The sequence below is a fragment of the Triturus cristatus genome, chromosome 12, assembly GCF_964204655.1.
Source record: "Triturus cristatus chromosome 12, aTriCri1.1, whole genome shotgun sequence".
NCBI classification, from domain to species: Eukaryota; Metazoa; Chordata; class Amphibia; order Caudata; family Salamandridae; genus Triturus; species Triturus cristatus.
The window spans coordinates 694,548,798-694,572,160 of NC_140595.1; the positions used below are offsets into that span (position 1 = coordinate 694,548,798).

At 44.9% G+C, this 23,363-nt stretch overlaps 1 protein-coding gene across 1 annotated transcript in view; it reads left to right on the forward strand.

The window, feature by feature from the left end:
* The window catches only part of LOC146780114 (uncharacterized), a 478,834-nt gene that overhangs the window by 258,857 nt on the left and 196,614 nt on the right, over positions 1-23,363 (forward strand). Inside the window, exon 8 of the mRNA XM_085638050.1 lies at positions 13,459-13,624. Within this exon, the coding sequence (XP_085494176.1) occupies positions 13,459-13,624 (166 nt within the window). The remainder of the gene's footprint in view (positions 1-13,458; positions 13,625-23,363) is intronic.

The window sequence follows — 23,363 nt, forward strand, 5'->3', positions numbered from 1 at the left end:
TCCATCAGCGCCAGGCCGCCTCATATCGTTAATGCGCGTGGGAGCTCAAGTATATCGTTTCTTGCAAAACTCCTAACACTCAACAGCATCGCCGGAAAGTCTCCACGCCATGAGGGACAAGTGCTCCTCACTCACTACAGGGTGAGGGAGACCCATGTGGTTGGAAAGAAGATCCAGGGTGGAGAGAATCTGCACTTGTGGCACACAAGACAATGACATTGCTACAATAAACCAAGACCAGGCCTTCTAGCAAGGGGTCACTAGGGCAAACTCCACTATTTGCCGGCTCACCTCAGAGAGTACTCTATGGATCATAGGAAAGTGGAGAAACTCATACAGAAGAGCTGTCAACCAGGATTGGAGAAAAGCATCTGAGTTGGCACCAGGGTATCTGGCCTCCAACTGTAGTAGATCAGAAGCTGGGCATTCAGATGGGATGTGAACAAATCTTTTGTGCACGGACCTCAAAGCAGATTCAACTTGCAGAAAATCCAAAGATGAAGCTTCCAATTGCTGGAATCGCACAGGAATCGAGAGTTCCAGTCCCCTATCACTTGGGACCTACCCGGAATATACTCCGCCATCGCTGAAATTTGATACTGAAGACAGTAATGCTAGAAATGCTTGGCAATCTCCACCCAAAGACGGGACCTTGTCCTGCCCAGACAGTAGATGTACTGTACTGCCGAAATGTTGTCCATTCTCAGAAGAATGCAACAACTCGCCTTGCATGGGGATAAAGTGTGAGCTGCAAAGGCCCCTGCTAACAGCTCAAGGTAATTGATGTGGAGCACCTGCCCCCCTGTATCCACCAGACACACTGTGCCCCCCAACACCACCAGCTGGCATCTGATTCTATGATCACCTCTGAACCGAGCCATTCCACCAATCCATGTGATCCAGCCACCAGGACATCTCTGTCCTGGCTTCCTCCAATAGCAATGTTCGCTAAGAATAGTACAGCCCCTTCTGAAGATGTAAGATCTTTAATCTTTGAAGGGCCTGATAATGAAGGGGTCTGTGAAATATCGCTTGGATGGATGACCCCAAAAGACCTATCAGGTGATCCACAATCCACAATGATATAGTTGGAGAGGCAAGGGTTCTCCTTAACTCTTTTTTGATAGACAGCCATTTCTCTAATGGTAAGTTGAGCTGGGCCTTGATAGAGTCCACCCGAAAACCTAAGAATTCTAGGGTCTGAGAAGGAATTGGGATCGATTTCTCTGAGCGGATGACAAACCCTAGATCCTGAAGGAGCTGGATAGCCTGAGATGAAGAAGAACCGTGTCCATGCTTTGTACTATGACAAGAATATTGTCCAGATATATAATCAATCTTATGCCCTGCTTCGAGACCTGTTGGACCACAGGCTGAAGCAACTTGATGAAACACCAGGGAGCTGATGAAAGCCCAAATGGAAGGGTGGGGGTCGTGGCCAGCCATCATGGCCACTCGGACGTGAATCCGAACGGCTCTGTCTCAGGACCCATGAGTACAAGTAATTAGAGGGTGCTATTTGGCCCACAGAGTACTACCAAATCTCAGTATTATTGGGTGAAGTCTCCGGCACACTGTAGAGCCCTTCAGTAGCCTAAATCCTGCCGTTTTTGGAGGTAGAAAGCAGCGGACCCGTTCTGACGTGGTGCCTCAAAAAATGGCGGCCGGTTGCCGACGGCGCCTTCGGAACTTGTGATGCCGCTCCATAGCCAGCGAAGCTCGAATCTACGAACTGATGTTAAGCATCGAGGAGAAGCACCGAGGGACCCCCCCCCCCCAGATGAGGAGCAGCTGCCCGGTGAGAGCGGGGCCCAGACATGGGGCGCTGTGACAGCTCTGTTTGGGTGAGAGGAAGCGCAGGCTATGACAAGGGCAGTCCGCCGGCAGTCCCATCCCTGCTACGAGAGGAGGCAAACCCCCTGGTGCTGATTCAAGTAACGGGGGCTCCCAAGCTGAGCATCTGACCCCGGGAGGGAGGTTGCCTGACCCCAACATGGCAGCATCCACATGCAGCGGGCCACCATTTTGCAGAGTGAGGTCTCCGGTCAGCGCCCTGGACCCTCAGTGAGAGCCAGCAACAGCCCGCCTAATCGCCACACCAAGGACCCGACTTTGAGTCCCGCAGCGCTGGTCTAGGCACAAATACAGTGGCACAGACAGGGCCCTACCTCAAGCGCCCCATCTATCATAAGTTGAGGCTTTGGTAAGCCGGCAGGGGTAAAACATCACCAGGGCGCCGGAAAGAACACAGAGCCTGCGAGCACAAATTCCGGGAGAGGTGGGCTGCGTGGCTGAGTGGATTGCCTAGGGCGGCTGCCCTCCCCACAAGTAAAGCAGCTTACCTTGGCGCCGCAAGCCCTGTGACCCGGTACCCCATATAGAAGATCAGGCCCCAGGAGAGGGGTAGCCTAACTTCAGCGGGGAGGCGTCGCCCAGCAGCGGGAGGCCATTCAACTGCCAGGTGCCCCCTGCTCGAGATCCGCGCCCTGAAGGCAGTCTAACAGCAGCCAGCCTGTACCACCGAGTCAAGGGCACTACCCTAAGGGGCACAGTGAGCTAGAAGGGAAGCAACGGGAGGCACACGAGCCAGCAGGATCCCCTAGCAGACATTAGACCCACAGGACAAGGAATGCAAGCGATCGCCGAGGAGCTGCCCCTCTAGAGAACCGCCCCTCATGGAGCCCACTGTTCGAAAGGGCCCAGGGAGGCCTCTTCCTCAGTCCCCATATGCCACCCAAAAAGGTTGCGACCAACAAAGTCTCAAACTATTTTGCCCAACCAGGCACAGGCCCTGCCAAGGAAAGCTACGCACAATTACGGGGCAACATGGTGCTCACCCGTGAGGATCTATTAGCGTCACTCAGGGAATTCAAAAAGGAACTAAGAGAGGACATCAAGGCGGACATGACTGCCTCCTTTGAATCCTTCAGGGCAGAGATGAGAGAGAAGATGGTGGCTCTGCAGGCCGACGTGTACTCGGTGGGGTCGCGCACATTAGATGTGGAGGCGAAATGTCAAGAACTAGAAGAACGATTGAGCCCACTGGAGGAAGGCGCGGCGTTACTCTGTGAGCAGCTGAAGGCCTCCGTCCTTAAATGCGAAGACCTCGAAAATCGCTCCAGACGTGACAACATAAGAATTAGAGGCCTGGAAGAAGGATGTGCAGGCCTGACCTGGAGGCCTTTCTGGTGGGCCTCTTCTCCACAGTCATCAGAGAGGGAGGTCCAGAGGTGAAACTCGAGCGGATGCACAGAGTGGGACCAAAGCTGCCTGGTTCTAACAAGAATCCGCGGGATGTCCTTGCAAAATTTAGCTCCTTCAAGACAAAGGAACTGGTACTGTAGAAAGCAAGGGGCTTGTAGAAAATCACCTTTCAGAACGCTACTTGTTCACTCTTCCAAGATGTGGCCCAGGCCACCCTGATGCGTAAGCAGCAATTACGCCCGGTAACAGAAGCATTGAGAGAAAGACAAGTCAAGTACAGATGGACCTAGCCCTTCGACATTGAGTTCCATATGGACAATAAGCAGGTTCACTACACACAGAACTCAATGAAGCGATGAGGCTCCTGGGTCTCAGACCTCCCCCCTCACCAAGTGAATCCATGTCATGGAACAATGAAGGGGGCCAGAGAAGGGAACAGAAAGTCGCAGGTGTGTGGAGGATGACAGGTCGAGTAAACAAGAAGACTCCCAGGTAATGTTAGACGGATGCAGGTACGCTGAGTAAATTTTCGAGCGAGCAGATCCACCTGAGGGGGCGTGACATTGAACGATGGCAAGAGGACTCGGGGGCGTCACAGTTGCCAGATCACGGGATCGAGTCCCCCACATAGGCATCCCCCGAATTGTGTCTCTTAAGGACTGCCGCCCACAGAGCGAACTAGGCTTCTGGAAAGAAGTAAGGGAAAGGGTAATGGTTACATTTACGACAGGGACGAAGTACACACCCCGATTATAAAGTAGCAGGGGTAACTGGGAGCGGCAATGGGCTCGCTCCTGGAGTTGACTGACAGGAGTCCCTCCTCTGGGATGGAGGTTCCTACAACTCACTGTTTTAATTATGTGTTGTTATATTTGTTGTGTATCATGGTGATTTTTCATTTTGCATCGATGGGTGGTGATGGGTCGGTGGGGGAGGGCGGTGTTGGACGAGGGGCCTTAGAGAGATTTACTGTGGGGAGGGACAGACGTGTGCAAGAAATGGCAGTTAATTGTCTTTCATGGAATGTAAGGGGGCTTAATTCACCCAATAAAAGGCAATACCTATGGAAATATCTAACGGACCATCAGATCCTCCTGGCCGCACTACAAGAGACACACCTTAAGAAAAGTAAAGAGGCCAGGCTGAAACACAAGAGGTACCCCCAGATATTCGGTTCCTCGGCTGCCTTGAAGCAGAATGGGGTAGCCCTCCTCTTTCATTCCAGGGTCCCCTTCAATCACTAAGCTACTAAATCCAACACATCAGGGCATTTTTTAATGGTTTGGGGGGAACTCAGGGGCAGGGAGTGCACCATAGCCACAATATATGCGCCTAACACGGGGCAATTGTACTTTATGGCATCCTTCCTGACCGCACTGCAGGGGTTTGCCACGGGAGATATTCTGCTTCTAGGGGACTTTAATCTCATCTGGGAACCCACGCTGGACACGACCCAACCCCAGCGGGCCATGGGAGGAACATTTAGTAAATCTCTTAAGGCGGTGCTTCAAAGTTTGGGCTTAGTGTACGCATGGAGGGAAACCCACCCCACTGAGAGAGACCATTCGGTTTTTTCCCATTCCCATAGAACCCATTCTAGAATAGACCACGTCTTTCTCAGTCAGTCACTCCTGGGAGTGGTATCAGATAACCGCTATCACCGATCTGCCTCTCAGATAATGCCCCACTGGAGACTACACTAAATTGTCCAGCGCCCCAGCCAAAACACAGGAGGTGGGTTTTCCCCAACATTCTCAGCCGGGACAGACTTTTTAGAGATGACCTGAGGGCGACTATCACGGAATTAGTTAAGAATAATGACCCAGCCCTGACCTCCTTCACCAACAATTGAGAGTGATTTGGGGTAAAAGTATAGAGTTAGTCACTACTCTTCAGAACCAACAAAAGGAGGAGAGGCTTCTAGTGGAAAAAAACTTACAGGAAGCAGAAAAGAACTACCAAGAGGCCCCATCAAGCCAATCGCTTCAAATGGTCATCGCCCTTAAGGGTAAATTAAAAGCCATATACACTAACAGAGCTGAGCACACACTATTGAGGCTACAAGCAAGAGGGTATGAAAGTGGCAACAAGATAGGCACACTCTTAGCGCGCCAACTAAGGGCAAAACAAGAAAAAGCATATATTAAACAGGTAGTAGATGACGCGGATGTCTCCCATTCCAAGGAAGAGGATAAAGCGAATGCCTTTGGCCAGTTCTACAAAGAAATATCCAGTTGACAGCTAAGCCCAAGAGCAATACTTGCAGACCCACTCCCTACCCTAGGTTTCAGATCACACAAACGAGGAACTGAGTAAGCCCTTCACCAGGGAGGAGGTTCAAAAGGCAATAGATGCTCTGAAACTACAGAAGGCGCCAAGCCCGGATGGGCTTAATGCCCACTTCTGTAGTACGTTTGCTCCCGAATTGACCCCACATCTGTGACCCTATTTAATGAAATAGCAAAGGCGCGCAGAGTCACATACACTATGGGGAAGGCCCTGGTTACAGTCATCCCCAAACCAGGTAAAGACCCAACAGTATGCGCCTCTTATAGGCCAATTGCTCTCCTGAATCGGGATGCTAAACTGTACTCTAAAATTCTGACTACGGGCCTGGAAAACCTTCTCCCGGCCCTGATAGATCCCGACCAATCGGGGTTTGTCAAGGGGCGCCAGACCCATGGCAACCTCCGTAGAATGGCGCATATCATTGAAAAGGTACAGAGGAAAGGTATCCCCGCAGCCATCCTCTCGCTGGACGCAGAGAAGGCCTTTGATTGGGTAGGTTGGGCCTTTCTAGCTAGATCTGTAATGATTCAGCTTTTGCGACACATTCATAGGTATGGTACAGGCCAATTGTCACTCCCCCCACTTCGAGTGTTCTAGTAAATGGAACGGTGTCCGACGCCTTCATGCTCATGAGGGGGACGCAGCAGGGCTGCCCGCTATCTACCATGTTGTTCACGCATAGTATTCAGCCACTAGCAGAGAGGATAAGAGCCAACCAGGACATCAAGGGGGTCCCCATCGGCACGGATATCCACAAGATTTCCCTCTTTGCCGATGACGTGCTCCTACCTATTACCGACCCACAGAATTCGCTCCCGGCAATTCTAGCGGAGCTTGAAGGTTTCGAAAGAGTGGCGGGTTTAAGTGGAACAGCTCCAAATTGTTCCTGTTAAACCTGACTCTACCAGCGGATGAATGAGAGCGCATAAATGAGACCATGCCTTTCTGTTTCACAAACAAAGACATTACTTCCCTGGGGGTCAAACTCACTCCAAAACTCTCGGGGTTCTACAAGGCTAACTATGCGCCTTCACTGAGACAAATTAAGGCTGACCTCAACAGGTGGAAAGAGGCCTACACATCCTGGATAGGATGAATAAATGCGGTAAAAATGAATATCCTCCCTAGACTTCTAGACCTATTTCAAGGCCTCTCGATTTCCGTAGACAGGGAATTTTATGTTGACCTCAAAAAAGCGGTCACCAAATTTATCTGGCAGGATCAAAGAACACGGCTCTCGCACCGGTTTCTGGTTAGGCCAAGATCACGGATTTTAGAAGTTATTATCGATCGGCCCAGCTACGGGTCATCACTGAATGGTCGCTTAGGGAGTCTGAAAAGCACTGGCTGCATGAGGATCGCCAGATAACGGGCAGGACGATATGGGATCTTTTATGGTTAAAAAACAGCACAGATCACCAAACGTGTACATTAGTACCCCCACGGCCACTACCCTGAGAGTGTGGGACCTGCTTACTAAAACGCTAGCCCTGTCGACCTTTCCCTCGCTCCCCCCCCCATTGATTTTAAGCCCGATTTCCCCCCGGCCATGCAGGAGGGGCCATTCACACAGTGGAAACAGGGGGTTGTCTAATGATCTCTCACCTACATAAGAAGGGGAAACTAATGACATTTGCGGAATGCGCTAAAGAGTTCCATTTAGAGTCATCTGAGGGCTTCCACTACACGCAACTCAAACACTGGGTGCAGCAACCACAGGAGTGGCTGACCACTACCAGGGACCTGCTCCCAATGGAGAAATTTGCACCGTAGGGGACCTCCACCAAGGGCAATATCTCTGTTTTGTATGCACTTATCCAGTCGCTGAGCCCTCGGGAGAGAACAAGTCACACAGCTTTCTGGGACGCCACCCTGTCTAACCCAGTGAAGGAGAAGCAGTGGAGTCGCCTATATAAAGACATAACCAAACATGCTCACTCTATGTATCTCCGGGAAGCTCACTACAAAATAATGTACGATAGGTACATGCACCCCCAGAAGCTACGTTAAAAATTCCCTAACACTTCTGATAGATATTGGAGAGACTGTGGTCTGTTGGGAGACTTTAGACACATTTGGTGAGACTTTCCATCCATCAACCCATTTTGGAAAGAAATCCTGTCTCAGATAAAACTGATCCTAGGGTATCCCATACCGGAGACCATTGAACACACCCTTCTGGGGCTTAGAGATCGATTACTGAAGAGACAAACAAACAGTGACTATGCCATCATGTGGTTGTGTATCAGAGCGGCTAAGATGGCGATCGCAGCAGCTTGGAAAAAGGCAGAGGCCACATCCATCACACAGTGACGTGAGATTACGGCGAGCGTTAGGGGGCACTAGGAAAGGCTTTGAATGCATTTGGTCCCTGTTGGTGACATACCAATCAGACGGTCTACCCTTATTTGCATGCAGCCCCAGACTAAGGGCCCTTCACCTTTTCCACATCTAACCAAGTAGGGAATCCCTCAAGGTTTTTTTTTCTAATTTGAGAGGCACCTGGATTCTGCCCACTGGCCCGCCCCACACTGTATACCACTCTGCACCACTAACACCATGATGCACTGGTTACACTCTTTTTTGTTTATGTTCCTTCAATGGAGAGCATAGTATGGACAGTATACATTCATATTCTAACTCAGTGTCCCTACAACTGGGTCGATAACAAGAGGAACTGCTAGTAGAAGCGGGTAAATTAAGAAGGGGCGTAGAAGCATAGATCTGCACTGGGTCGAGTCCTCGTTCACAAGCTGTGTTCACCTGGAAGCTATCCATAACACTTGACCTGTTTACTGTATGAATGTACCTGCAATGTTTTTTATTACTGTGATGCTCCGATTAAATTCAATAAAAAGATTTTGATACAAATGGAAGGGTGGTAAACTCAAACCAGTGATGGTACCAGCAAATGGAGAAACCTTCGATGGTGGGCAAAGATGGGGACTGCTAAGTGAGCGTCCGTGAGATCGAGACAGACCATCCAATCTCCCTTCTGTAAGAGGTGGCAGAGCAAGTATATGCCTTGCATTTTGAATTAGTGATACACGATCCAAGAGTTCAAATATTTGAGGTTCAGGACCAGTTGAAAGACTTGGTCCTTCTTCTGGACCAAGAATATTGTGCTGACAAACCCCTGCAGGTGGGGTGAATAGCCTCACCACTGCCCTTTTTAAGAGCAGCAAACGAGTCTTGTTGTCTATGAAACAGCTTTCTGCTTGGGAAAAAAGAAGAGGAGTTGGATCTTTCTTTTGCTGATGGGTGGAGTAAAACTCCTGTCTGCACCCCTGAACCATCTGCAACACCCTAGGGTCCTGGCTGATAGCCCTTCGATTGTGCAGGTACAACTATATTCGTTCCCACACCACAGCCTTCGAAGATGGGATAACTCTTACCTTTGTGGCAACGGTGGCGTTGTTTCCACCCCTATATCCACCTTATTGGGCATGGCCACAACCTCTTCTGTTACGGGTGGGGGAGAAGTTGGAGGAGTCCGAGGGAGCACCTCTTCCCCTTTGTGAATAGCGTAGGGTAGCCTGGTTGAATCACGGCTTGGTGCTTGGCCTCAAAAGTGCCTGACCCTGATAAAAAGGCCACTGTTAAACACTTTCTTTATGGAAGTTTAGGTCTTGTCCAATGCGGAGAATGTGGCAACATACTTGCTGAGGTCTTTGACGAATTTGTCCTCAAACAGTAACCTATTCGCTATAGTGCCTGCCTCCGTTAAGGCCAAATCTGCCAGTTATGGATCAATCCGCATGATTAAAGCCTTGCGGCGTACTGTGGACATTGCTCGATTGGTGTTGCTGAGAAGGCACAGCGCGTGCTGAACCTATTCAATAAGTTTCCCTGGATCCAACTGAGAATTTGCCTCTTTCAACTGGAAGGCCAACTCTAGAGCTTTAGCATGTGGACTGGAAAGATCCAACAGCTTATCTTGGCATCCACGCCATTCCCTATCCAGGCCTTTTTTGGGGTCTTCTGCAAATGTTTTAATGAAATTCGCCAACCTTCCGAAGGAGAGAGGGCCGAGGACACCTCTGGTTCGAAGCCTTTGCTCAATCTAACCTGTTCCTGATGCGCCCCTTCCATAAAAGGCTCCCAATCAATGGAACGTGGATGAACTAAATTGTCTGGGTCAAACAGTAGGTTTTTATGGGTTGGAACATCAGTTGCATCATGGTGTACTTTACGCTATAGTTTAGCCGCTGGCAGTGGAGCTTCCAAATCTGTTGAGGGGGGAGATGACGCTGCACACACGTTTGTCACTGGGGGTATTTAAATTGTTGAGATCCCGAAGGGTCTTGAGGATGCGTGCTTCCATATTCATGGTCCTGAAGGACTGAAGTGGCAATTTGCAAGAGGACTTCCGCTGAGGAAGAACCCCCAGAAGAGGCTCTCTGGGCAAAGCCCAGCTCATTGGTCGTGATGTCACGAGGTAAGGAGTCCCCAGAGGGCCCATCCGACTCACGCAACCCATAACGGGCCTAATCAGGGCCCCATTAAAGGAGTCCTGCACACGGGTATTCAGTGCCTCCACCAACCTCTCTTCCATTTTGTGCCCATAGGGAACATCATCATACTCCATGTATCCTTCCTCCTCGTTGGCGTAGTATGTCATTAGTGAATCAATCTCATGAGGATGGAATAGGTTCAAGGGGGGTACAGCCCAAAAGCAGGCGTCAGATAGTCCTAGAGAGGCAGTGAATTGCCCTGTCCAGTATATAGACATTTAGGGGCCGATTCCGATCCTGGAAAAACGCTGTACAAATCGTGGTATGGAGCGTTTTCCCCATACAACTCGTACTTGTAAGGATTCCCCTACAACCTAGGAAGTACGATCCATACAAATAGACGCTCTCCATACAAATTGTAAAAAAGACCATACAACTCGTATATACAAGCGATTCCGATTCGGATTGCCCTGTACGCGACGTTCAAATGTATTCCCGCCAGCAGTTTACAACCCGTCAAGTACGATTCGTACAAATGGCACTCCGTACGGCTCTGTTTTTAAAGGAGCCAAAAAGTGCCGGGAAAACATTGTACGCCCCGAAAACAGTACGAGACTGACCCCCCCATGTACGCGTCGTACACCTCATGAATACAGGGGTACGGTGCGTATGTACGGTGCGTACCGATGACACGGAAAGTGGGGTACGGTGCGTATATATGCGCTGAAGGGGTACTGGTCGTGTACGCACCGTACAAGCACCGTACCCCAAAATCGCTTGTGTACGCACCGTACCCCAAAAGTGCGTATGTACGGTGCGGACCCCAAAATCACGTATGTACGGTGCGTACATGCGCGATGTTGGTGTACGCACGATACACACGCCTCGCATGTGGGGGGACCCCTGTACGCCTCATACCCCTATACGACCCGTACCCCGGTACGAGTCGTACCCCCAGAACGAGTCATACCAGGGTACGAGGCGTATAGGGGTTCGCTTCGTAGCCCGGTACAAGTCATTCCCCGTATACAGGCCATTTTCCATACAAATCGCATGCTGACAACCCGGTACGAATCGTACTTGACGGGTTGGACAGCCTTTTTACAAATTGTATGGTCTTTTTTACAAGTCCGTGTCGTACAGCTTTTCCCGATCCGATTTGTAAGGATTGGGCCGATCTGGATGTATTTTGCCCGTCCGAATTGTACTACACGGGTTAGAAGGGACTTGTACGATTTGTATGGAAAAAAATACGGATCCGATTTGCATGTAAAATAAAAGTCCAGGATCAGAATCGGCCCCTAGCTGTGGAAGGAGCAACCTGCAGCATTCCCTCAAGCAAAGCCTTTATTCATGTTTTTCCAGCCCAGTTGGACATTTCTTAGGGGATGAAGCATAGAGCTCTACGCATGAGGCACACAAAACCAATCGGGCACTGAAAAAGTCTGTGTCGGCTGCACGACCATGCATGAAGACAGCGAAAGAGGACAATGTCCTCGCTCCAAGCGGCGAGATGGCGCTTTACAGTGCCTGCTCTCACTCCACTTCTGGCCAATGCGACAGGGGTAATCAGAGAATTCCCCCCACCCCGAGTAGAACCCACTCCATCTCCTATAGCATGAAATCTAGTAAAGCAATAAAGTGTGTTGCACGGCACGTGTTCAATGAAGGAGAAATAAAAGTGCATTTATCTCCGGCCACTGCAGAATCAAAGAAAGAAGAAGGACTTTTGTGATAGTAATATATATGGGAAGATGTGGTCCCTATGTTTGGACAAGACATTGGGATGTTGGGGCTAATGAAATATGTGACTTAAAGTTTTTCAGTGTTCAATTAACTGCTGTGTTTTTAGTCACAATCTGAGCCTCATAGAATCAGTGAAGCATTCTGATCTCACACCACTCTGTGATGTAACTTGAAAGGGCGCAGAAAAACGCTTTTTACTGACATGCTTCTTTGAAAAGCCTGGGTTTGAGAGCGAAGCGCCCATGGCTGTTTTAAATCTGTGGCGCTTAAAGTAGGAGGAGACAGAGAGATGAAGACACCTGCTCCGAGATGAACCCTGCAGTGCAGATTAGGATATAAACCTAGTAGGTCTAATTTCCTCAGTGCAAAAGAAATTCCTCATATTATGTTCCAAGCACTGTAGCCATAATAGAATGATTCTCCTATGCAATGCAAATAATAGTTCTAACTTTTATGTGTAACTAGTGCAAGAGTTGGGGTAGCATTATGGGGGAGCAGGAGATGAAATGGTGAAAATACTGTTTGGGCATGTATTGGACTGCCCTCACCATCTGGCAAACATGTTTTCTAAACAGGGGTCACAATTGACTGTTGAATAGTCACGCTCAGTTTGAGAGGCTCACTTACAACTATGAGTTGGGTCAATTTTTAACAAAATTTGCACAGATCCATAAGTTTTGGATTGCTTCCTAGAGGAGTTCCAGACTTGGCTGGACTACAGGGGTCAACCCAAAGTGGAACTCTTTTTGACACAGATGATGTCTGTGTCCATGCCCAGATCATGGCACAGTTCATGGCTGGAGGGAACAGATACATAGTTATGTGGGACAGGTCTTTTTACCTGCATCTGATAGAGAGCAACATGCCTTCATGATAAAATCCATGTATTCTATCATATTTAAACTCCTCACTCCTCCTGAGTGCTAGAAGTGGGCGAGTAGATACATGAGAAATTGAAGGACTCTAGTATGGGGATCTCCCTGTGGGTTGTATGACAGAACCCCACATTAATTTACTCCACATGCCTTTACAATGTAGTCACTACCCCGACAGAGACGTTACCACTCAGTACTTTACCACGCAAGTCATTACAATGACTTGCTTTAGGGGGCGCTGGACATTAGAATAGTATAAATGACTATTCCAACTTCAGGCTACGCAAAAGTAGGGAAGGTGTTGGACTTAAAAATCAAACACTAGTCCAACAACGCTCCCCCTACAGCAAGGAATTGTAACGACCTGCGGTTTAAAGTCACACATGGTAACGTAGCAGTCAGGGTAGTGACTGCGTTTTAAAGGCTGGTTGTTGCCGAGACTGCAGGGTAAAGATTGTTTCCCATCTCTATGTGTATATAGCCCCACATCCATAGAGATCCAGCAGTAGTGTATGGTTCCTGTGGTTTGAACGACACAAGTCTCAGGAAACATGGTTGGTAGTATGCTTCAGGGTTCTGTCAAAACAACCTGTACCACTCCTACAGCTTCCTGTTCCTGCTGCACTAACTGTGTAATATGTACCATGCCTTTGTATCTTTATAAACTACAGCATCCCAGAACTGTGCAACAATCAGTTTAACATGCGTCACACATGCTGTCACATTTCTATCACATTTCCTGTCTCATTGGCATGTTCAGTGGGCCAGGCACCTGTACTGCCATTTATGAAGCAGAGGAAAAAAGCATTTCATTTTTTAGAACTACTAAATTATGAGATTTGTTTAATGAATGTGAAATGATGATATTATTATGGATACTTTTTCAACAGAATTATGCCAAAGTAGAGTAGATGCCAATTATACACAATACTACTTCCCATATTACTTTGCTGATGGGCTGCTGAACTGCGTGACCTACTGCAATAAGAACGTGCCAGGAGCTATAGACTGCAACCACGGGGAGTGCAGGCTGTTAACAACAGGACCTCAGTGTTTGTAAGTATAAACCATTGCTTTGCACAAATACTTTCAGTCCAAGACTTTGAGTCAGAACCATTCGTCTTTTTTCACTGTACATTTTTTCCAGCATCACCACACCTTGTGACATGGTGTCTGGATGTAGGGCCTAGCTGAAAGACTCACTGTGGACATAACCCACTGCACATAGCTGCAACTAATGTCATCATGGGTAACACAAAGCTGTGAGGTGCACACATATCCGGTTTTCCTCGGTGCCTGTCAATCCCTTGCCCAAACACTGTTGCCAACACCTATGGGAACTGTAAGGAAATATTGTGCTATGTTGGCAAAGTTCAAAGTTTGGAGTGCATTCTGGATAAGTAACCCCACACACGTGAGATATTGTTTTTTTATCAGAAGTGTGGAACTCTCAATCAAAGGAAATTTGCCACTGGCAGGGAGTTCTGGTCTTCACTGCTTTGTAAATCTGAGGAATCAGTATTTTCCCAATACTTGATATTCACAGGTATTACCAGTAAGAAAGTCTTTGACACTACTTACATTCTACCACGCTCTTAGGTTTCTGCTCTTTAAAAATGTGTGTGTGTGTTGTAATTTATTCAAATGCAATGTCACGTGCTGCTGCCAGCGCGTGACAGTTACTGTTCACAGGCTCTCCTGCGTGAGAGCACCCATTGTTATCCACCCCTTCCCATTGGCTCCCCAACATTGCATCTTACCCTCTCCTCTCCTTCCCTGCTCCCAACTGTGATAACGATATTGTAGCTCTGACTTCTAACCGCACTCCATTTGGGGCTGTAAGGAATAAACTTAGAACTCTACTGATCGCGTCTGCTTCATTTCCACAGTGGGCATGGCAGATTTTCTTAGATATCATGCAGGCCTAGAGAGAAAACTGTAAGCATACCACTTCACGATTGTTTTGACAACAAACCTAGAATCAAAAATACACCCGTACACAGTTTTGGTGTGCCTGTTTCCACTGTGGTATAGTCACCTACATATGTGAACTTATTCTGATGGATTGCTGTGTGGAACAGCTGACTGGCAGGGCACAAACAGGCCAAGCACCAGACCACAGTCCACATCTTGTAAAATCCACATTTATAGAGAATAAATATGCCCTTGTAGTTGGTGTGTTTCAGCTCCTCTTGGGTGTAAAATGAGGGAAACACTACACCCATTACTTCATGGAAGATTACATTCTAATGTTGGGTGGAAGAAAAAGAGGGTCTGTTCCCCCTCTGTCCTATTTTGTCACTTGACAGAAAAATGAACGCTAGTGTTGAGGAGGCTGTTCCAATCAAAAGGGGACAGATGGAGAGATCTGAATGGTACTCAGGTAAAACCTTGATCTGCTGCTCCCTGTGTGTTGAATTCTAGAGGATGTATAGACTTTAAATATATTTATTTATGTATGTATGTATATATATATTGAAGTGACCACTATCACAACCGGTATGTGGAGAAGACGTATTTAATACTGCTCATCAACAACAGCTTTCAGGGAATGATCCATGCTTCAAGCATGGACATTCTATCACCTAGGAGTTGACAGAACATTCAGGGTGCAATGACATCACCACTATAGATATTACAATATCTCCCTTCTTTACAAAAACATAATGATAGAATATTCAAGAAAAACAAAAAAGAACATAAGGCAAAACTACATACAATAAAAAATATGAATAACAAGAAAAGACACTATAAATACAGAAAGCAAACTTAGTCAAAATTAGAATTACTGTAACATTTTACAAATCCATACGTTTGGGAACAAATCTCCTGCGGGTGCTCTTCCTTATCAAGGAAGTAGACTTTTCTTGTGATGGACCATCACAGGACAAAATTTTCCCGCTCAATCCAATCTTCCCACCCTCAAAAGAAGATTTATTAAGAGGAGGAACAATGTTATCTTTTAAGCCCATTTGATGCACAACCTTATCAGGGATTCTATAAATTCTAGATACATTCCACCAATTCTTGCCATTGACTCTCACAGCATAACGCGAAACCAAATCAACGCACATTGGTTGACTGAATTTAGATAGACCCTTGGGTACATTATGTGGAATCTTTGTCTTAACCCAATCCCCCACATTGATATTGTGAGACCACTCATCTTTATGAGAACTTCCTCCGGAAAGATGAGAAGTGTTTTCCTCAGCATAGATTTTATTGTGTACATGTGAATGCACATTTCCCTCAACTCTCTCAAAACAGTATGACAAGACTGACCTTGACAATAGTCCCCACTGCCTCATCCAAGCTGGGCACATGCTAAACGTTGCAACTCTCCCTCTCAGTAACTCAAAAGGACTTTTCCCAAACTCAGTACCCGGTGTAGTCCGATGATCCCACAGCATACTCTGAACAGTTCCTCTAATATCAATATTACCAGAGACAGCCCATTGCACACAATCAACCAAAATATGATTCATGCGCTCAATAAAACCATTTCCTTGTGGGTGATAAAGAGCTACACGCCTATGGAAAATGCCAGATTGATTTAAGAAACTAGGCATTTCTTTGGAGACAAATTGTACTCCATTGTCTGACACTAATTCCTTAGGAAAACCTTCCCTTGCAAAAAGACTTTCTAAGAACTTAATAACTTCACTTGTATTAGGTTCAGTTATAAAACACACTTCCCACCACTTGCTGTAATAGTCAGCAATAACCAATGCAAATTTATACTTATTAGGTAACGCATTGAACGGGCCAATAAAATCCAAAGCTAGTTTCATCCAAGGCCCTGAAGGTAGGTCAAACTTTTACCTTGGGAGGAATGACAGTCTTGATCACTTTGTCGCTGGAACAACAGGCAAAACAATTTTCAACCATACTCTCTATATGACGATCCATTGAAGGCCACCAATAAATAGAACGAATTCTGCGCTTGGTACATGTTTGCCCCAAATGGCCTTCATGTCCAGCCATAATTATGCGATCTCTCAAACTAACTGGGGGTACAAATTTATCGCCACGTAAAATCATCTCACCTTCTTCTAGAGAGAGTTCATCAGCCACTTTAGAAAAAGGTTGTAGTTCACTATCCAGATGTTTTTCCTTTGGCCAACCTTGGATGATACGTCTTTTTACCTCCTTGAGAACAGAATCTGAATGTAACACATCAAACCATTCTTCCTCCTTGAAACACCCCTCTTTACAGACATCGATACTTGCAATTAAGCATTCCTCATCTTCATCTGCAACACATTCACTCTGCACCGCAGGCAACGGCAATCTGGAGAGAAAGTCAGGTCTAATGTTTTTTCCTCCAGGAATATGTTCAACTGCAAAATTGTATTGAAAAAGTTTAGAGCTCAATCTCGCGATCCTGGGCGTGTGATATTTCACAAGAACACCATTAAGAATGGGAATAAGGGGTTTGTGATCAGTCAGCAGCTTAAAAGATCTACCCCAGAGAAAACTTTTAAACCTCTCAACAGCCCAACAACAAGCAAGTTCTCTTTTGATTACAGAATAGTTTTTCTCGCTGGGACGTAATGATCTAGAGATGAATCCAACAGTATGTTCCATCCCAATTTTCATTTGAGTTAACATGCCACCAAGACCATCCAGACTAGCGTCCACTGACACAATGGATTCTAGAGTAGGATCATATGGAGTCATTATGTTACAGAGACTCAGTTCATTCTTAATTTTGTAAAAATCTGTTTGACACTTCTGATCCCAAAGAAAGACAGTTCCTCTCTTCAGAAGTTCACGTAAATGAGCAGTCTTAGCTGAAAAGTTTGAAATGAACTTAGAATAAAATTCACACATACCAAGAAAGAACTTTAACAATTGCTTCAATCAAACCAACTCTGGGAAGAATGCCCTCGCCTGATATTCGGTGCCCTAGATAATCAATAGACTGTACCCCAAAAACACATTTGCTCAAATTGCCCACAATACCCTTCTCTTGTAGTCTGTTTAACACTTCAGTCAAACTTCTATCATGCGACGACCTGCAAACTTCTGCTACTAGGTTGTCATCTTGAAAAACAACTGTATTATGCACCCCCATCAGAACTTTTTCCATCACACGTTGGAATACGGAAGCTGCGGAAGCCAGCCCAAAAGGCATCCGTTTAAATTGGAAAGTTCCAGATGGAGAAACAAAAGCAGTCAAGTGTTTAGATGATGCATCCAATTCAACTTGATGGTATGCCGAAGATAAATCTATCTTCGAAAACCATTTGAAACCTTGAAACTTTGAAACTATGTCATCAATGCGGGGTAGTGGGTGTGAATCCACCCAAATATTCTTATTGAGACTGCGTAAGTCAATACAGACTCTGAGATTCCTATTTTTTTTCCGTGCGACGACCAGAGGACTTAACCAAGGAGATGATTCGATTGGCTCAATCACACCTGAATCACACATCTTCTCCAACTCTTTTGTTAAATCATCCCTAACACTCAAGGGTACATTACGCAGTTTGTGTTTGCAAGGAATAGCTCCATCTTTTACCTTGATAAGATGTTTAAAACCCTTGATTAAACCTAGTGAGTCAGAAAAAACCTTTGGGAATTTGCTTCCCCAGTTGGAAGGTTCGTCATAGCATGTTGATTCATTAACAATGGATACTGGTTCCTTTGTGCCTGGCCTAAGAGTCATTCCGAATAAACCTTGGTGGTACCACCCCAGGATATTTAATCCTTTGATAGCAACATATATCTTTCCATTAATAGACTTCTCTTTGAACACTAATGTGCTTTCAAAAAAACCTTTTAGTTGAATCTTCCTTCCTTCATAAGACACAGGGCTTCTGTCAGGAGGTTCAAGATGCCTATCACCCCATACAGATTCGAACAACTCTTCGGTGATCATTGTCAAGCGTGCTCCTGAATCAGCAAGTAGTTTCAACATTTTTCCATCCACTATTATGTCAACAATCGGGTCTGCACACTCCTCACAATCATCCTTGACTACTAACATCAAGTCACTCATGGAACTTACAACTTCTGTGTTACTCCCCAATTTGTCACTCTCTTCCCACACAACATTGATATTCCTCCTGGAAGTACACACTTTTGCAAAATGACCTTGTTTACCACAATTTCTACACAAAGCGTTTCGAGCAGGGCAAACTCGTGAATTAGGAAAATGAGACGGATAACCACACTTTGAACACACATTTTTCTTTTGGAAATAGAATTGTTTCTTATCTTGTCTTACCACAGGCAATTTCCCTTTAACCTCATTACTGCTTTTCTCACTACTGTTTTTCTCAGAGACACTATTCTTATCTGCCCCATTTTTACCTTCATTTACAACACCAACCGTGGATTTGTCTGATCTAAGCTCATCGGAAGACATTTGTGATAACTCGATGCTCTTAACGATAGAGACCGTTTCTTCAAGTGATGGATTTTTTAAAGTTAATAGCATCTGGTTTGATCTCTGATGAGTTGAGACGTAAAATTCTCAAACTCACATTCAGAAGCCAATATACGTAGAGAAGCAACGTATGACACAATACTTTCAGAGGCTTGTTGTTCCCTCGTGAAAAACTTATGCCTGGCTACTACCAAGCTCTTTTCAACATCAAATTTTTTTCTAACATCTGTATAGCTTGGTCAAAATCGTTAAGCGGTTCAACACCCTCTGCTGGTTCTGGTAAGTGTAAATGTTCTAGCACAGCCTGACCCTCAAAACCCAAATTGTGTTCGAGTATCAATCTTTTACGTTCAGCACTAAATCTAAGACCCCCAATGGCTCCTAAATATTTCGTAAATGCCCTGTACCATACTTTTCACTCTACTGGTGGGTCTCTTGGAAGCTGTAGGAAAGGAGAAGGTGCTTGTACATTCTGCATGATAAAAATGCTGCAAGAGACAAGCTACACGACTATGTAGAAATACGACAAATATTCTCTCTTGCAATATAAACTTTCTCCTTTTCCTTCACAAGAACAAAAAACTAATATTGTTATAGTGTATTTTTCCTAAATAAAAGACTCAACTGTTGTCGGATTTATCGTTAAAAAAAATAATGTGTGAATTTGCACCTGTAATAAACGTGAGATGTTATTTTAAAATCACAATTTAACATAAAGTTAAGAGAGTCCTTCAGTTTAAATAAACATCCACAAGATGGCGATAGAGTACAGTTAATGTAAAGTCAGTAAATGGAGAATGATAGATCCAATGGTTGAATTCAGGAAAACAATTGACGTGAGGATCGTAGAAACAGTACCTTGACCCCGACGAAATGTCAGCTAATAAGCATTCATACGCTGATGTCTTGCCAAATATTAAGATTTAAAGGACCAAAAGTATTCCTGATATTCGCCAGCGGAATATGTCAAAGATTTATGAGTTGCAGCAATCGAGACATAACTTTATTGAGAGGGCTTCATTGAACTTTATTGATGGGCGCTGTAATCCTTTAAGAACACGTAAAAACGATAACTTGGATCTGCAGGCAAGAAGATGGCGAGACGCACAGAAGACACATGCCGCGTGGCTCACGGCGCGCTCCTGCTGCACAACGTCAAATGTCAGCAACAAAGACAGAGAAGCCCCATGGAAGGTTGACAACAGGTTCCGCCCGACTCTATGAACAAGGTGAGTTACGCGAGCCAATTTGAAGTTTAAATGTGAAGCGCAACTGTCATGATAACCATCAAACCAACAATTTAAAAATGGACCTTGATAACGGCGTCGGTCTCCTCTAAATGTGGCATCAGAGGTCTAAATTCATACGTGCAACTGTCAGAGCGCCGGTAGCCAAATAATTTTCCAATGGCACATGTAAATGTCACACAAATGAAGCGCTGGTACGAGTGAGCGTACTACAAGTAAACAAAATCAGCCTCCAATACACGCAGGGACAAATACCTTCGCATTTGTTCAAAAATACATCCAGTCAGCAAATACCTTATTTCTCGACTATACGTTACTAGTAACGGCCTTGACGTTCCGTGGAGAAAACAACAGATGAATCTGACTTCAGAGGATGTCACTGTTAGCCGAGACCGAGTGTCCCATCGGCAGTATGAAGATCATGGCAATTCAGACGTGTTCTTTAGAATATTAAAGCTGGATACGATTATTTTCCTTTAAAAAAAAAAAATTGTAGAAACGAATTTTAACTTGATTAACTCCGCACACATTGGTATAAAGATGAGCAGTAAATCCCAATCGCGTCGCCAATTGAAGTGACCACTATCACAACCGGTATGTGGAGAAGACGTATTTAATACTGCTCATCAACAACAGCTTCCAGGGAATGATCCATGCTTCAAGCATGAACATTCTATCACCTAGGAGCTGACAGAACATTCAGGGTGCAATGACATCACCACTATAGATATTACATATATGTATCGCTATTCCTCGCTCACATCTGCTACTCCAACAAACGAGACTGGACCCAGGTAATGTACTTCTTTTTTCAGTTCATTCACGCACAAACAGCCTCGCCATCGCGTTTCGGCAGTTGCCTTCCTTGATCACATGACAGCGTAAGGAAGTCTGATCGCCATTTTTAAAGTGACAGTGCTTAACAGTTAATTAATGGACATGGAAGAAATGTATGCTTGAATGCTTCAATATATATTTAAACATTAGTGATACAATTGTTGGCTTAAATGCTTTTTTGTAAATTCATAAAAATGTACTTATCAATTTCTTCTAAATACATATTATGGACACGCCAAACATGGTTTAGTATTCATTATTCTTTTGAAGATTTCATTAGCACAAATACTGCTCTAAACCATCACCTGTATCTTAATTGTTCCCCATTCTCATCTTATAACTGTATTAAAATATTGTGAAAGTGCCTATCAATATAAATACCCTAGAGAAGTGCTAAAATCCTATAAATTGTGCAAGTGCTAAAAATATTAAAAAGTTATACATTTTCAAATTGTAAATATCCTCTTGTGCCAGGGGCAGCATGTATTGACATAATGTCCTTCTTCATACTACTGGGCATGCCCTGGCAAAAGACTTTGGTGCAATCTATAGCATGTGCAAAACTAAGCAATAACATAACTAAAGACATAAAATATGTAATTAAATAAATAAATAAATACATATAAATATAAAAAAATATACAACTCAATTGCTAAAACCTCAATTCCATTTTTTTCCTACTGTATAAAATTCCTTGGTTTTCAGTCTATTTTTGGAAATGATCATTAAATGTTTTGTATATTACGACAGATGAACAGTTGTATAAATACCATCTTTTAAGAATAATATTAACTACAATAAAATCCATTAAATAAACATTTGTGTTCAGTATGGGTTAAAGGTCCTATTTCGCTGGTCTTTCAGAGATAAGGCGATTTATTGTGGTGGTTTCATAATTAAGCATAAAGGTCCTCACTTGTGTTAAGATCCCCCGGAGAATTAGTATCCAACTCCAATAAATATTGGGTTTCCAGGCGTCTCAATTTTGCTACCCTGTTTCCCCCTCGTTTGTCTAAGGGAATAGCATCTAATACATAATATCGTAGATGCTTGAGATTACTTTCATGTTGTTCTTCAAAGTGTTTCACCACAGGGTAGCTCGGGTCATTGTTGGTAATTGCCCTTGTATGCTGTAGGATCCTTTTACGTACTGACAATTTATTACTGCCGATATACTTTAAGTCACAGCTACATTCTAAAATGTAGACTCCATACTCTGTTCTGCAGGTCAAATGTCGAGTGATAGTACGAGGACTATCATTAAAAGCTGTGTAGTATACCGATTCATTAACCCCAAATTGGCAAGCCTTGCAACTTGTACAAATGCAAAATGTACAACTTGTAAAAATTCCCTTCCTAGATGTAAGCCAAGAAGTTATATCTGATCTTCAGGAATATTTTTCACCAAGGCATTCCTCAAAGATGCAGTTTTTCTATAGGTAATGGCTGGTTTCCTAGGGAGGGACTGCCCAATTATAGGATCAACTAATGTAAAGGGCCACCTACGTCTCACTATCCCCCTAATCTGTTTCTCCTGCCTTGAAAATTACATAATAAAACGTGTGGATTCATTCAGTACATCCAAGGTGTTACTAGTTGTTCCTTCCAGCCTACTTCTATATATTAGTTGTTCATCCCTTGGCTTCTGCCTCGATTTTACCATGACTTTACCAATGGTTTTATTCCTATATCCTCTTTCCAGGAATCGGACCTTACTCTCATTTTGTTCATTTTCACAATCTTTCTCACTGCTGCAGATCCACTGTATTCACAGCATTTCCCCATAGGGGAAGCTTTCTATCAGGTGACGAGGGTGAGCGCTGGATGCGTGTAGTAACGCATTGCCCGCCGTCTCTTTTCGGTACAGAGTAGTTGATATGGCATTATTGACTATAGCGATTTGTACATCTAAAATGTTACACTTTCCTTACTTATGCTGGATGTGAACTTTACATTGATATAATTGATGTTAAGCTGTGCCATGAATTCCTTCGCACTCTGTTCCGTGCCATGCCATACTATGAACAAATCACCTATATATCTAAGCCAACAGATTCTTTTTTTCCTGGCAAATATGATCATATTGCTTCTTGAGGACCAGCTCCTCCCACCAGCCCATGAACAAACATGCGTAGCTGGGGGAGAAGCTGGCCCCCATTGCCACTCCATGTACCTGTTGGTATACCTGATTTTTGAAAAGGAACAGATTATTGTCCAGACAGAAGGTTAACAGATCAATTATCATCCTGTTGTGTTGAACAAATTGCATCGGTCTACCAGATAAAAAATGTTCAGTTGCCCGTATTCCATCACAATT